General features: G+C 30.4%; 1 protein-coding gene across 1 annotated transcript in view; it reads left to right on the plus strand.

The window, feature by feature from the left end:
- The window catches only part of LOC118191960 (DNA (cytosine-5)-methyltransferase 1-like), a 105294-nt gene extending 90927 nt beyond the window's left edge, over window positions 1-14367 (plus strand). The window contains exons 29-32 of the mRNA XM_085820090.1: window positions 614-780; window positions 7909-8149; window positions 8348-8464; window positions 13682-14367. Coding sequence (XP_085676216.1) covers window positions 614-780; window positions 7909-8149; window positions 8348-8464; window positions 13682-13777 — 621 coding nt within the window. The 3' untranslated portion in view covers window positions 13778-14367. The remainder of the gene's footprint in view (window positions 1-613; window positions 781-7908; window positions 8150-8347; window positions 8465-13681) is intronic.
- The last annotated feature ends 2572 nt before the right edge of the window (window positions 14368-16939 follow it).

Raw genomic sequence — 16939 nt, forward strand, 5'->3', positions numbered from 1 at the left:
ACAGAAAATAAAGCTAGCACAGATACCACAGATCATATACAAGACAACAAATGAGTGGAAAACATCTGCGGGCTTCAAATAGGGGTTACCAGAATTTAAACTATTACTTTATGGTGATTTGATTCAAGTATATTCCGTTCATTTTACTCACTTGGCAACATTTTCACTCTCATGGTTACATGTTTAAACATTGCAGGATTCCCCCTCTTTTGGTTTATGTATGAGTTTTGAATTTTGAGTAAATGAATAAAAAAACACTCAGCTTATACATGGATTGATTTATATTTAGAAGTATATGGTATCTCTTTTGTGATCTATTTTAATGGTTATGTGATAATGAAGGATCTTATTTCATCTCTATATCTATGCTTTAGAAATATTAAAATAATTTTACTGTAGGTAGTATATTTTTATACTGTTAATGATTATATTTGTTTTAGTTTTTCTTTTAAAAACTGAATTTGATTTTCATGTATATAATATTTCAGTACTGTTTTCCTTGTTTACCAGTTTATCAAGAAGTAAACAAATTGCATATTTATTTTAAATAAATAATCACTGACCACTGCACTATACTAGTATTTTATTTGTAATTCTTATAATTTTTTTCTAGTTGAGAGGTACAGTCTATGAACATATTTTGAGAGACCACATCTGTAAAGAAATGAGCCCTCTGGTTGAAGCTCGTATGAAATACATCCCAATGACACCAGGAAGTGACTGGAGAGATCTTCCGAATATTATTGTTCGTTTAAAAGATGGGAACTACACTAAAAAGCTGTAAGTTCTCATGAATTCTTAAATAATTTTCCTTAACATGTGACTTGTATAGTAAGATTTGCATTTTTTACTAATGTTTTAATTGTTATTCATGTGTCGCAAGTTCATTTTTGCATTGCAGTTTGTTATGAAAGTACCTAATTTTTACATTTTTCACTAAAATATCTTTAATCAAATTAAACTTTATGTACTATTTAAAATTATTTCATAATTTTTGCATGACAAATACAGTACAAAGTCCGAGATTTGAACTCGTCAGAACTTCGGCGATCCAGGATGTGGGATTTTTCCGCATATCAGATCATCAGTTTGAATCTAGTAAGATGGCATATAGAAATTATAAAATCAAAAATATGAAATAATGAAGCATTTATGATCTAAAGAGTATCAAAATTTACAAAAAAAAAAAAAAAAAAAAAAAAAAAAAAAAAAAGTTGGGGTGGGGGAAAGCTTCATATTCATTTATTTACTTTATTAAACATTTCTTTCAGTGTAAGTTGTTTAAATTGCTTCATTTTTTGTGCTAATACTTTCTCTTTAATTCTATAGATAGACATAATTTTTTGTTCAGTTACAAAGACATCATTTCTTGTTCAGTTACAAAGTTCCGTTGTTCAAGTCCTGAAATTGCTGTATTGAGAATTCTGACTAACTTCTCAATTGAAATGTTTTCATTTTCAGTAACCTCTCTTCTAGTGTGCTTTGTTATAATTAAATACACCACCACCAATACACCAGTAACCTCTCTGTCACATTCTTCACTGTGGGTGACTACTATACTACTTTCTTCACTATGGGTGACTTCACTATGAGTGGGTTTCTTCACTATGGGTATTTTCTGGATGTAGAACCACATTACAGATTTCGCCATCCATTAATTGATTGATGATTGGGGCATTGTCATTGCAATGAAAAACTTCTGTAATATCATCTTTATTTATTACCGCTTCACCTCATTTCTTTACAAAATCCATTAACTAGAAAATTCCACCTTTGGTTTGTGATAACTGAAAACCTTCAGATTCGCAGCTATCATCTTCATCATCACCATGAAATATGAAATATGGTAGCTGGCCATAGATTATGCCAAGCATTTTAAAAAGTATCTGGAGACACATCCTCCCACAGTCTTCTGATGCTCCACACAGCAGATTTTATGCTAAAATATTTCAAAAATTCTAAAATAATCTTGCCATTATTTAAGAAATTTAACATGGATTTTAAAAATGGTACTTTATATTTGCATTTCAGCAGGTACACTATTCTGATATCTATAGGCTAAATAATGGATATACAATTTGGAGGAAAGAATAATACTGATATACATTATCTTTCATTAAAACTTTAAGTGAAGTATGAGCCGAACACTTGTCTACAATCAGGGCAATTTTTTCATCATTAGGTAAACCAACCAAATTCAAATATTGCTGAGTCTTGGGTATGAAATGATTTTCAAACTTATTGTTCAGTAATGCTTGTGTCATCCATACTCTTTTATTTGCATGATATATAATGGGGAAAATCTTTACTTCTTTAAATGCTCGCAGCCATGTATTTTTTCCAGTTACGGAAAGTTTACACTTGTGCATTCCTGCATTATATTTGCACGTGCTAAGATTGTTAGTCTTACTAATTCAGAAGTCTAAACAACAAAAATCAGCGTTATACCTACAAAATTTTCACAGGACTAGTTTCGATGGTTTTACCGAACCATCATCTTCAGCTGCAAAACCATCGAACCATCGAAACTAGTCCTGTGAAAATTTTGTAGGTATAACGCTGATTTTTGTTGTTTAGACTTCTGAATTAGTATTTATTCGGCGTGTTATTGTGTCTTAATTGTTAGTCTTGTTTTGGAATCTTTGATACTATTATTAGCCTTTTCTGAAGAGGTTGTGCCAAGGTGTTTCACAGTATATATTGCCAGAAAAGACTAGTTTCATCAGAATTGTAAATTTGTTCTCTAGAGAAACTTTTCGCTATTAATGAGTTCAATGAATTCATCTTCAAATATTTCAGCAGCTTTAGTAGCAGCTGAAGCTGCTTTTTCATATGAAATTTTTAATTGCCTTAAAGTATGGCGATTTTTAAATTTGGTCAAACAACCTGGCAAATATGTGCACTCAGTTTTTAAGTTCATTTCTTCATGAAATATTTCGGCTTGATCCATTAGCTTTGCACCTGCCAATTTCGCAGCATCAATGGCACTGCAACATTGCCTGACATCATCACTTTTAGCATAACGAATAATTTTTCTGTTATTCATTGCGAGGGGGGTTTTGGATGATGCTGCGATGCTGTCAGACCCATTCAGTCATCACTTTGTCATGATCATCACTTTTAACATAACGAAAACATCTTCTGTTATTCATTGCGAGTGGAGTTTCGGAATTCAGAAAAAATTCAAGAAGTTCCTTTTCCTGTTTTCTTATATCATATACAGTTGACTTCCCAATGCATACTCCTCGCGTAATTTTGAGACAGATACACCTTTATCAATTTTTTGCAGCAATTCCACATTTTGTTTAATGGCAAATCATCAAAAAGTTGAGGAACAGTGTAATCTGCTATATTAACTGAAATTCCTTAGAATCAGTAAAGTATAATTTTAGCCTAGCTTAAAAGTGTGCACTATACATTATTGGCTATGTATCACAAGATTGGCGATGTAGGACAAGTTGTTTATCTTGCTTCTGTTGCATACTGAGACAATTAAGCCTGAATTATATTAGTTAAGTTATTTATTATACTTATGTCTATTTCTTGCATGTGCTTAAGGCTGAGTCTTGAATAAATTACCACATATACCGTATTTGCCGGTGTATAAGACCGTTTTTTTGGGGGTGGGGAAGTAGGTCTGAAAAACAGGGTGCGTCTTATACGTCGATACTCGGTAAACTTGGAGTTAGCATTTCGCAAATTTGTGAATGGGTCAAAGCTTCATGGGATGCAGCAAAAACAGAGACAGAGGTAAAATCATTTAAGAAGTGTAGCATTAGTAACGCACTGAATGTTACATTGGCTAGTTTGTTGTATGATGACTCAGATGCTGATTTAGAAGAGGTTTCGAATGACTTTTCACTTAGCTCTGGAGATTGAGTGTGGGTTTTGACGAAGATTAAAAGGTTTTCCTTCCGAGATAGATTGGGTATTTGCATAAAGTATTACTTCATATTTGTATTACTTTATATTTAAAGTACTGTAAATTCATTATAATGATCAGTAATAAGGTTTTATCCTTCAAAAATGTGTATAAAAAAGGGTGTGTGTCTTATACACCGGCAAATACGGTGCTTAAGGCTTATCGAGGGCCGGTGCTAGATATCTTACTGCCTGATGCAGTCTCTGTGGGTCTTAAGTTCTGCTACCAAATGCCTAAGTTCTAAATTTTTGCTGACCCTAAATTTTGGGGTCCCAGTACTTTTCCTAAATTGTAAAAATTTTGGCATGCCTTAATTTGGTTGCTCGATACTTCTCTAAATTCCAAAAATTTTGTCTTCTCTAAATTCTCCCACCCAATGTGGCCATATGAGCTTTGGCGCAGTTCTGAGTTTATGTGAATAACAAATCATTTATTCTTAATTCAAATAGCACTAAATGTAATCTTTTGGCCTATGAGTGTCATTAACAAAATCTATTTTTAGCATATGGAAAGAAATTTTTGGTAAATTTTCCTCCTCAACATTAGCGCATTTAACATAAATCTGTAATCATCACCAACCGTAATGTCAACATAAGAGGTTACCATACGCTTTGTTACTGAATTACTAACATTAAAAAAATTGTTTAGGCATCAGTGCATGAGTCATCTTACTCAAGTTGTCATGTGTTGATAAACATGCATTTATGAAAATAAAATATAATAAATAATGATATGCCAGGTTAGTGTCCGTTATGCAGTTCAGAAGTTTCAGGCAAATGCTAATATGAGAGTCACTTTAAATACTGTGGTTTTTAATTGTATGAATGCCTAGTGATACTAGTTTCTGCTTGAAAAACTTGTGTTTGAGGCTATTTCTGCATGGGCTTGCTATGATTTTAAAAACCTTTTTTTGGAGGGAGGGGGAAGTTCAAGTTGAAATTTGACAATCAGATTACTTGTCTACATCTTACTGGTTCGGCATTTGGAAATGTATATAGATAGATTCAAAAGATTTTAAACTCACACAATTCTGAAAGAAGCAGAAATAATTTTAATTATTTATTTTTTAGTATGATCTTATGTTTTAATACATTTTTCACATTGCTGAATTAATGAACGACCGTATGCTCCTTAAAAAGTAAATCTTAAGGTTAACACACAAAATGTTCTAAAAAAATTTTTTTTTCATGCCATCCACATCATTAAATTTCTTTCCATGAAGGTCATATTTCTGTGTAGAGAACAGACAATAATAATTGGAAGCTAAATTTGGGTTATAAAGGTAGATAGATTCAGGTTTTCTGGTATATCCTGGATTTTTAATCTCAATTTCTGAGTATATCCTCTTGGACGTGAGCAATAATTTCTGATGTTTATGACTTCCATGAGAATAAATTTTACATTTTTTTTGGCCCTTGTTTTCACTGTATGAATAGTTAACACAGTTCTGCAAGTTGCATTACCTATTTATACAATGAGATATTTGAATAGAATACATTTGCAGCTATTCTTTCACTGTAAAGTAAGGAAGAGACAAATCAGCATACCTATGATTCAATCGATGTTTTATTTCTTTTGGATTTGACTTTAAAGTTTAAATTAAACAAAAATTAACTAAAAAAATTTAGTCACAGAATGATACTTGATTTTAGCATTCCAAAACAAACTAGCAAATTATTTAATTCAGCAAACGTCAAAAAGAATGCATAGGATTTATCGAATGAAACTTTCAATTTATTCATTTAATATTGCCAGTAATGCCTGCAAGAAAAAGTTATTGCTGAATAAATTTTATATGCGAGGCTGGAAAATTTTGGATCTACCTCTGTAAATTGTAGGCAGGTTTCAATTGATTGTATTTAAGACACAATAACACGCCGAACAAATACTAATTCAGAAGTCAAACAACAAAAATCAACGTTATATTTTCAAATAAAAATTTGAAAATATAACGCTGATTTTTGTTGTTTGACTTCTGAATTAGCGATTGTATTTAGTTTATTAGCTAGTAACTCTGTGAGTTTTGTTTTAATCATGTTATTTTATTTCTCTGTTTCAAAGAAGCTTTACTTTTTGTTGTAAGTTTTTTAGTCTTGAAAACTCACCTTACACTTCTATAGCCTAAGCTAAGTTGTTATAGAAGTGTCAAGGTAAGTCGAATGGTCCATTACATTATAGTTTAAGAGATACAGTACATTATAGTTATCATACATTATAGTTTAAGAAATACATGTAATCAAACATCAGCTACTGTTGATAAATGGTGTCAGAATCCACTGACAATAGCAGGTTCTATTATAATTATAATTTATATTAATAGTAAGAAAACATAATTACCTCTGTCTTGTTGACAGGGCATGATAAATATCTCATAATTGTGGTGTCTGAGCTGTAAATAAGGTCTTCTTGGGTTAGATGACACACACTTTTATTTTGCCGGCACTTTTACATCTTGACATACACATCGCATAAAAACGTTGAATGGAAACATATATTTAGCAGTTACTCTGAAATTACAGTACACTGTCTATTTCATATTATCTTATGTAGCTGCAAAATGAAAAAAAATGAGCCAGATGCCTAACGCCAGGTACATTTCTGACATACTTGTATGAGAACGAAGAAGAAACTTAATTAACTAAACTTTAGGCAAACATGCCAACAACAAAAAGTTTAAATTTTCATTCACTCATGGAGCCCCTAGCCCTTTCTAGCGAGGAAAAGAAATACTTAACCTGGATTCTTAACAGCAATATCATCTGCACAGTCTGGCAGGTTGCTAATCCTCAGTGGTCTGTTTAACCTTAGATTCTGAATTTATCTTTCAAGTTAAAAATCAAATATCGCTGAACAAACAGAGGGAATTAAAAATGTATTTTTTATTATATCTGTATTTCATATTTTTAATATCACTAACTGAAGTGATTCTTACATTCTGTGATTAAATTCTTACATTATGTAATTAAAATATTTAATTCATATATTTATAATTCATAATGTATTGTAATTAATAATTTAATTAATTGTATTTATTAAGATGCTTATAATAGTATATATTACATAGAGTAGTGCTCAGTATCTGTCTGTATGCCACCTAACAATTAGTTCTCCATAAGCTATTGTAAATGTTAAATGTCTTCTTCCTCTGTAAAGCAAAATAATTTCAAATATTTCAATATCAAACACAAGCAGTTCAAAACAGGATTTTGCAAAAAGTCAGGTTCATGTTTGTAGTATCAGTGACCTTTATTGGTTGTATGTTACTATGGCTGCAAATCTGATAATCAGATCTTAGTAAATGCTTTTTATTAAAATTTAAAATGCCTTTTGTTGTTTGCAATTGCAAACCATACATTTAAGAAATATTAGTGAAACATTTTCTCTGAGCAAATATAGCATCATTTTCTAGCTCTTTTGGAAAACAGTTAATCAACATTTGTGGCTGATTACTGTATTTCCCAACTATTGCATCACAGCAATTTGATATATTATGAAATTCCTAAAAGCTTTTTGTAAAATGTGCGAATCTAGATTGAAAATGGAAGAAAGTTTTAAAATTTGTTAAGTTACACTTATGTGAATGAAAGCAAAAAATTGAAAGCTAGTGGTACATTTTAAAAATAATTAGCTGTTAATTTGATGATTGGTTAATCAAAAGAATATTCTTTATAATTCCTTTGAAACACAATAAGCAAGCAAAGTAATAAATGAATGTCAGTATAATAGTCATAATTGCATTAATAATGATAATATCAAAAACAAATTGTTAAACATCTAAATTATTGCATCATGATATCAGTGATATGTGAGTTATGATAATCAATGGAGAAAGACCAGGAATCACTGCTTTAGGTACATGTAATATGCTTCTCCAAGTTGTTAACAGCTTTTTGAACTTCTTACTCCAAATAAATAAAAAGACCAAAACATTTCTTACAACTGTATGATTTTTTTTATTAATGTATGATATCACTTTAATATTTTAGAGTGTATGCTCATGAAGATATTAAAAATGGAAGAGGTCCTAATGGAGCCTTACGGGGAGTATGTGCTTGTGCATCAGGAAAGGCATGTGATCCGATGGATCGTCAATGGAATACATTAATTCCTTGGTGTTTACCTCATACTGGAAACAGACACAATAATTGGGCTGGTCTTTATGGCAGGCTTGAGTGGGATGGCTTTTTCAGTACAACAATCACAAATCCTGAGCCTATGGGAAAACAGGTATGCATACTTCTCATTTATAAATATATTTCTTTGAATTGGAATCATTAGTTAATTTAATGTATTTTTGAAATGTGAATAAATTTTCAAAACAATAAATTTTTTGTTATTATTATGTGTATGTTCCATGGGATATTAATAGGTATTGCTTATAGAAATTTTTATTTGTGAAATTAACAATTTTATTCCTCCTTTTAGGGCCGGGTCCTTCATCCAGAACAACATAGACTTGTAAGTGTGCGTGAATGTGCTCGTTCACAGGGTTTTCCAGATAGTTACCGATTTTATGGCAATATTTTAGACAGGCACAGACAAGTATGTAACATAGAATTTTAATAATTCTTAAATCTTGATTATATTTTACATTTCACAATGATCACATTGTCTAAGACTTCTTACTATGCATAAAAACTTGTGTTCGAACCTTGCTTGGTTGTCTGCAGATTCTGTGACATGAAGCACACATCTTTAAGATACAGTTTTGCATCACATTAAGGCAAATAGTTCTCAGTTTAACATTTCAGCAGACATACTGCTTATTTGTACTATTTATTTTGATTTTAGGTAGATCAAAATTGAATATGCAAATTTTCTTCTGATAGTACCTTTCTTTTTGGACCAATAAAATCTCTTTCAGAATATACATTTTCTGTATGAATTTTAACCTTAATTAATCATGAATTGCATATTGCACGCCAAAAAGGAATTTAAAAAAACCCTTTTATTATCCTAGTTAATAGATGTCTTATTTTTATGAAAATGCATTTGAACATTATACGTGCCATATAAGTTATTTTATGAAAGTTACAGATCATTTTCTAAATTTTGTTATACAGAGTGATCACAAAATTTCCCTTAATGGTTTTATTTTTGGTCCATTAAATGCACTTGTGACTGAATATCCACAATAAAGTACATATTGAAATATTTCTGCTGAAATTTAAAAGAAAATCCAAATGCTGATTTGTTAAGCAAGGTTTTACTTCTATGCTGTCCTTATGAGGAGGATATATATATGTGTGTAAGATATAACAAAGTACGATGGCTGCTTTAAAAAATAATTGGCGACCTCAAAATTAACATTCTAGATTTGATGCTCGCTCTCCTAAATTCATCAGTTCTCCCAAATTCGAGATCATTCCAAATTATATAACGCTGCTTGAAAAAGGTAACTGAAACTAATACTGTCCAATCATAGCTTAGAATACTCTCTGCACTTATGGGGGTATAAATGCTGAGTCACGAGAACTACGTTTCCCTTTTTTCCTGACTTCTGCCATGCAAGCAGCTCTGTGTCGCTTATGCTTCCCTGCTTAAAATGATGTCATAACTTTTTATCTGTGTATATAAAAATTATTTGTATTCAAATATGATCGGAAAGTAATTTGTCTACCAAAGAAATAATTTTTGATGTGCCTAGCATTTAAGATGGTGATTGGTCAAAATTAGTTTTGTCAATGTCTTATCCATGCCTACAGCCAGAAGTTAATCGTTCCTCATTCATGACTGCACACTTAGTGATATTACGTATCACTAAATGTATATATATATATGTAATGATATTTTTAAAGCAATTGATTAAATTAAATTCTATTAATATTGCTTAATAATGTGTTGGCGATTCTCTACCTAAATTGCACCCCTGTTCCTAAATTTTGGCGAAATCCTTTCTTTAGTATAAAATATATTAACCTGTTGGCGCCCGCCAAATCGCCAAACTCATAAATCTGTCATATTACATAAAGTACTTAAGAACACTCCTGATGAGTAGATAGAGTCACCTCGTGATTTCAATTAATATCGCTGATTGGAGGAGTCTCGTGACGTACACATATGTATAAATTGGGCTTCTGCTCAAGGTACGAGGAGAACGCTTACGAGATGGATGCTAAAATAAACTTACCACTTGATATTCCAAAATTTGTCTCATTCCTGTTGCCCTGGCTGCACAAAACAAATAATGTATAGAAATTACATTTCATATATATATATAAAGATTAAAAATTCTGAATACTATTGACAAATTTACCAAATAAGAAGAATGCATCTCTCTGTTATCAATAAGATAATAAAATTTGGGTGTTTAGTTTGAGACCTAGGAGACTAAAAGATGTTTCTTTGCAATTCAAATGCACTATAGTTCAATACTATTGTTTTAGACATCTCTGTCATACAATTGCACATCTCAGTGGGAAACAATCCACATCTGAAAAAGTAACTCTTGACATTTTCATTCTAAAATGTTCCATTTTTGTGTGACACAACACTGATGTTTGATGAGAACTATTTAAGTGTGTGATGAGATGTTCCCAGTGTGATGATGAGATGTTCAAATTAGATCCAGTTTACGGCTTAAGTTCCAATTTGGCTGTGGCATCTGCATGTTCATTTCTAGAATTGTGTATCTAGCAGCAAACAGAAACAAGATGAACAATAATGTTCTTTTCTTTTAATGCTCCTTCACTTGTTTGAACCTTCATAATAAGTTTTTGTATGAATTACCTATTATGCAAGAGTTGAGATGACAATTAATCATGCAAATTCAAAATTTTATTTGAAATGAATTGTCTTCCATTCACTTCATGGCAAAAATTTAAGATATAAACACCCTTATATCAATCCATTAGTGTCACTTGTTTCATTCGACTGAATGAAATATATATATATATATGTGTCATATTAAAAGCACAAGGAAAAGATGGAACACTGTAGATGCGGTGATCTAAAGAACTTGGCAGTTGAGGCAGTTTTAATTCCATTTTTATATTCAACTCATATTTGTGGCCACAATCACTTGGCACTCTAGTCGTGCCTTTCCACAGAAGATTTACATTTTTGATATTGTTGAGGAAAGCAAGCCAGCGAAATTACATATTAGCACAGTAGAGAGCAAAAGCTGAAGTGCGTAGTTATGAAAGATGGAAGCACGCGGAGAGAAAAGTTTTGGTTTACAATTCGGTGATTGGTCGTTAAGAGGCATCTGGTATTAACGGTTACGTAAGATCGCGTGATTAATTTGAATGACGCAATGCAGATAAGTTATTACGATTTTAGAATAGAGAGGAAGAATTAATGTTTATACTTTAAACTATAATTTTGATTCATATATTTTTATCTTACATATTCCCCCCTTCACAAAGAAAAAGGTGTAGCGACAGAGAAGCCTTTTTAAATAGAAAGAGTAAAAACTCTAGCAAATGGGGGGGGGGGGAAACATAAATCATAAAAATTTTATGATTATAATTTATAAATATAAATTTTTAAAATTCTGTAAAGTATAATTTATAAATATAAATTTTTTAAAAATTTTTTTAATTTTTAGAGTCCTATTGAATTTTTCAGCATTTCAGTCCAAAAGTCTTTTTGTTTGAGAGTTCAAATAATCATAATTCTTCAGGGAAGGTTCTTGTTATTACAGAATATCACAAAATAAACTTTTACATAATCATTACTTATAATTAAATGTAATGCACATAAATATTTATGATACTTATTTCTATACTGATAAATTATAATTTAACATCATAAATAACAGGATTACGATTTTCAGAATTTATGGTTTCACCGTTATCATCTTTCATTTACAATTCCTGATTTTACCAAACTGGAAGCCTCGCAATACTTTTAAACAAACATATCCATCAATAGGGCTGTCCTCTTGAGCTAACCAGTGTGTTCTCTGCACTGGTGGCCCAGGGTGCCTAGGCAGTTACTTGAAAAGGCCTCCGTTCCTTGCATAAGGTAACTGGCCTTTGCGAACTGCACTAATACATTCCATAATAAAAAAATATAATAATAATAATAATAATAGAAAAAAATTACACACACTCATAAAATGAGAGCCTCCAACATTATCTTGCATGAAGAGCGTAAAAGGAACAACTGTACAGAGGTAATTACAGGCCTCTGTTGAAGGAACCAGTACACCCTCGACATACACTATACTTAACATACAATCACCCATAAATTTAACATGCATTTACCATAATTTCATATTACGTATCTACAATAATTTCACTTATTTTTTACACCTACTTCATTTTTAGAATAATCATAAAATTCGTATTCAAAATTCTCAACAAAATTTCAAAAACATAAAAACTTATCTAAATATCCTTCCCTATGAATAATTTAAATAGTTTAAAATTCGTTACTTGATTTGCTCACACATAATTATGAAAAATTAGAAAAATTAATGAACAAGAATTTCAGATTTTCTCAAAACAAATTGCAGAAATTTTAACCAAAGTTGAAAATGGTAATTCACTGATGATTTCCTTTTCACTAAGTTAATGTGTGTATATTTTCAAAATTATATCTTTAACATTTTGTGCTCTAATGCTTTTTCTTCCACTTTGCTCACACAACTTTTCTTTTGAAGGGGGGATATGTAAGATATAACAAAATATGATAGCTGTTTCAAAAAAATAATTGACGACCTCAAAATTAACATTCTAAATTTGATGATCTGCCCCTAAATTCATCTCTTCTCACAGGTTCCAGACTTTTCTATCTTATGTAACGTTTTAATGCAGATGCCTCTCTTCCAATCAAATTAATTCTAAACCAAAACTGTGAACTGAAACTTCAGCTTTCTTGCTATGAAAGTACTATAACCTTTCCCTTTTTCCCCGCATAGCTTTCCTGCCGACAAGACGCTTTTACACCATGCTGCTGCTTATTTAAGATGACGTTCTAATTAAAAATGCAATTTATGTATTCAAATATAATTAGGAAGTATCTTATCTGAAAAAGGATGATTTGATATGCATGGAAAAAATAAAGATTGTGATTTTTCAAGATATGTTGTGCTAAATTGCGTCATCATGCTTTCCACTCTGCCACCTTCAAACCACAGTTTCATTACAATAATATGGCGCAGCCGATTTTCGACCCTACAGGCGTGGAAATTCAGTGCAGTTTACTTCAACTACTCTCACATCGTTTAACGAATGGATAAAATAAAAAAGGTAACTATTCATCTGACTTCCCTCAAGCCACTACGGTCTTCTCGGTCATCTACGCAGTATCGTAAGCTGTTGGGAGGTCCACTGCTTTCATCTACGCATTTGAAATCATTACATATATATATTTTAATTGGGCAGCATTGACTGTTAGCAGAGAATGAGCTATATAAATAACCAAATAATTATATTTGTTTTGTGTGAGTATTACCTGTTAGAGGGTAGATAAATCAGGAATTTGTTTTTCATAGAATTTACTGAAATACTTTTCATTGTCAAAAGTTTTGCCAATTTTTCTATATATAATTCTTGAACATTTTGTTTATTATATCATTAAAATCTCTTTCTGTCTGTTAATAAAATTTGCTGCTGTTCTCTTACTATTATATTAATAATGTGATTATATGATGACTGTAATAATTATCTATTTCTAGAAGAATCATGATGTAAAAAGATTGCCTATATTTGATTCTCTTTTTTTGTTTTAATCTATATGTGTGTTTCATACTATAATATTTCTTATGTGTTTGTATGTCACAAAATTTTCATGACTTCAAAATTACATTAGGTAGGAAATGCTGTGCCTCCTCCCTTGGCTAAAGCTATCGCCATGGAAATAAGGAAGAGTATTGCTACAAAACGTGAAGTGGTGTGTGCCTCTTGATCTAATTCTTGCAAGTAGCTCTCTAATTTGATAAGACTGCTTTAGCTGTCACTTAAAAAGATCATCTTATTGAAAATAGCATTCCTTTATATTTTCAGTTTTATTTTGAATTTCATAAAATATGTTTATTGTTGATATAAAAGATATTCCCCACTGTGTGGGCTTTCGTATTTTAGATTCGTCATGCTGAATTTTGTATTTAAAATTTTTAAACACTTTTTATATATTATATTTACAGAAAGTTAAGAGCTATTTTTGTATATATAAGTTCATTTTATGGTAGTCTCACAGATATTTGTCTTCACTTTTTTAATTATGAGACTGAATTTCATATATATATATATATGAGGAAATGTTTCATTTATACATATGTAAGTATACACAAAGAGATTTGGCCATAGAATATGTAAGGTTTCGTCTTTTTAATGGTATCTGGATCATTGTTTGCATGTTGATAAAATTAAGTTGTCCATAAATCGTTTCTTTATCATTTGCATATTTGCCATGTGATATAATTGTAACTTGCATGAAATGAAATATTGTAAAATTCAAGTTTTTATAGTATATGGATTAAAATTTATTTTGTGGCATACTGTATTTTGACTCATTCATTTAAACTCATGTCTAACCATGTTTTTTTCAAGCTTTCAGATTTATTACTAAATTAGGTTTCTGGCAATGTTTTTATATAAGTTCTATATACCATATGTATATATATATATATGGTATCTCATATATACCATATATATATGGTATCTCATATGTATGGTATCTCATATATATGATATCTCATATATGCACCATATATATATGTTATAATTTCATATTAAAACCAAAAATATGTTTCATACTCACAAGTATGATGTTGAAAGGTCAAAAGTTCAGAATTTGTCCATGACAGTCCTTGCATAAAAATAGTTCCATCTGACATCAGTATTTTTGTGAGTCTGAAATTTATCTAATTCACTGATGTTATAAGTTAACACTTTCTTGTTTAGTAAAACACATTTTGATGGATATATACAGGTTTAAAAAAATGACCAGATTCAGTAATTAATATCAAGTTTAAAAGTGAGTAACATTTACTGTCAGTAACTTCAAGAGTTTCCCTGAAGTTGAAAGTTCTGCTATGGTTTAATACTGCATGCCTGTAGGTTGACTTTGAGAAACACCCTCTCCTGCTAATGAAGAAAGATCATCTGTTGGGTTGCGTGCAGCACTGAACAATAGGTGTGATATATGTATATACATTAATTACAATAATTAATTTATTATATATATTATTGTACCTCCTAGAAGTTAAGAAGGAAATGTAGGCTGCATACATAATTTTTAAAGAAATTAATAAATGGAAATCTTGGTTAAAAATAGAAATTTCAGTAAAGAAGCAGGCTTAATATATCTTAACATAAAATTTTTAAAGTAGTATAAAGATATTGATTTAAACTAAAAATTTTGAAATACAGTGAAACTTTAACTATTTATCATTTTTGAGACTACTATAGTAATGGCTAACAGAAATTCCTGAAGATACATTTTCATAGTATAGATAAAATGTTCAAGATTAGAATCAAAAATTGGTCACATTGTAAGTTCTAAGCTTGTTTAGGAACACGTAAAGCAAAAATATAATATTTAGAATAGATCTAGCCACAACCAATAAATATGAATATTCAGAAAGAAGAAAAACATGCCATTGTACAATTTGAAATTGGGCAAGAATAAACAGTCTTATTTTGGTGCAGATTTTGAATAAAATATTGATCCCTCTTCTTCTTCAAAGGGGGAGGAAATATTTTTTACTTATTTATTTTTTTTTAAATGCAAAATACTTTTAAACCATAAATGGTTAAGAATATAGTGTCGGAGATTGTTGTAGTAGGTATAGTTTATGTCATCTTTTTCAGTATAATGTGGCTTGTATCCCACCTTAATTCTCAGAAGCTTAATCATGTCTTAGTCTGAACACATATTTTGTTAGAGCAAATCACTTACTAATTCTAGCAACTATAAGAATCATAAATATGTGACAGACCACACCTTACTGTGGATGTGACAAACTGAGCAAAGACTGCCATTCTTTCAAGTATTCCATTTGTATGCAATTAGGACTTTAAAGTTAAGATTTGAATTATTTATGCATAGGATAAAACTTGTCTAGAGGAACACCTATTCTGTCAATCATTGAGCAGTTGCTAATCTTGCATTTACCAAGAAGTGAGCAAACCTATCGATCATGTCGCCATCTCATCACGATCAACATAGTCTAAAGTACATTGATTGTATATGTATTGGATGGGAATTTAATCATGCCTTAAATATTAACATGCCAGTTACAACCATAATGCTCAGAAGACACAAAGAACATCAAAAAATTCTTAGTGAAGTTGGAAGTGATTCAGTTACAAAATTACATTAAAAAAATAGTTGAATATGAAAGTTGATTTGGAAATGAAACTTCCAGTGATGGCAATTCAAACATTATATTTAATAATATATACTATTCATATTAATAATTGTATTTGTTAATAGGAATATATTTTCAATAACTGCATTTTTATTTAACCAAGTATTGAGCAATATAGTTTTTCTTATAAAACAAATACCACAGTTAAGCAGATCTCAATATTACTTTGTATCTAATGAATATAGACTACCTTTAAAAATGATTTTACAGGTATTTCCAAGCCAGTATTTCTAAAAACATTTTGAGTTAAGGTAGACTTTCTAAGCCTATTGAGACCATTAAATGCCTTTATTTGCAACCACATAAATTTCTTAATTTCACAGTCAAACTGAAATATTTTGAGCACTTTACAAATTAAAAGATGTATTTCCAATAGAACAACATTTTTTAATGAATTTCTGAAACATAAATTTTAGCCTTATCTCAGTGTAGTGTAATTTATCTCATAGCCTGATTTGTAACAAATATACCTTTTGAATAATCCATTAGATTTCCAAATTTTAAAGTGGCGGACTCAAATATGTAATTTGTGGCATTTAAAAATTTTTAAGTGGTATAATTTTTATTACAGTATCTGCAAATCTGAGAGTAAAAATTTTAATTTAAGTAAGATTAAAAATTTATTGAAGATACTGCTAACTGTGTGTTACAGGGATGTTTGGCAGAAAAATACAATAGCTATTTGGTATTAATAT

This window comes from Stegodyphus dumicola, chromosome 7 (assembly GCF_044657685.1).
Source record: "Stegodyphus dumicola isolate Sdum_Otavi_A_Nest chromosome 7, ASM4465768v1".
NCBI lineage: Eukaryota > Metazoa > Arthropoda > Arachnida > Araneae > Eresidae > Stegodyphus > Stegodyphus dumicola.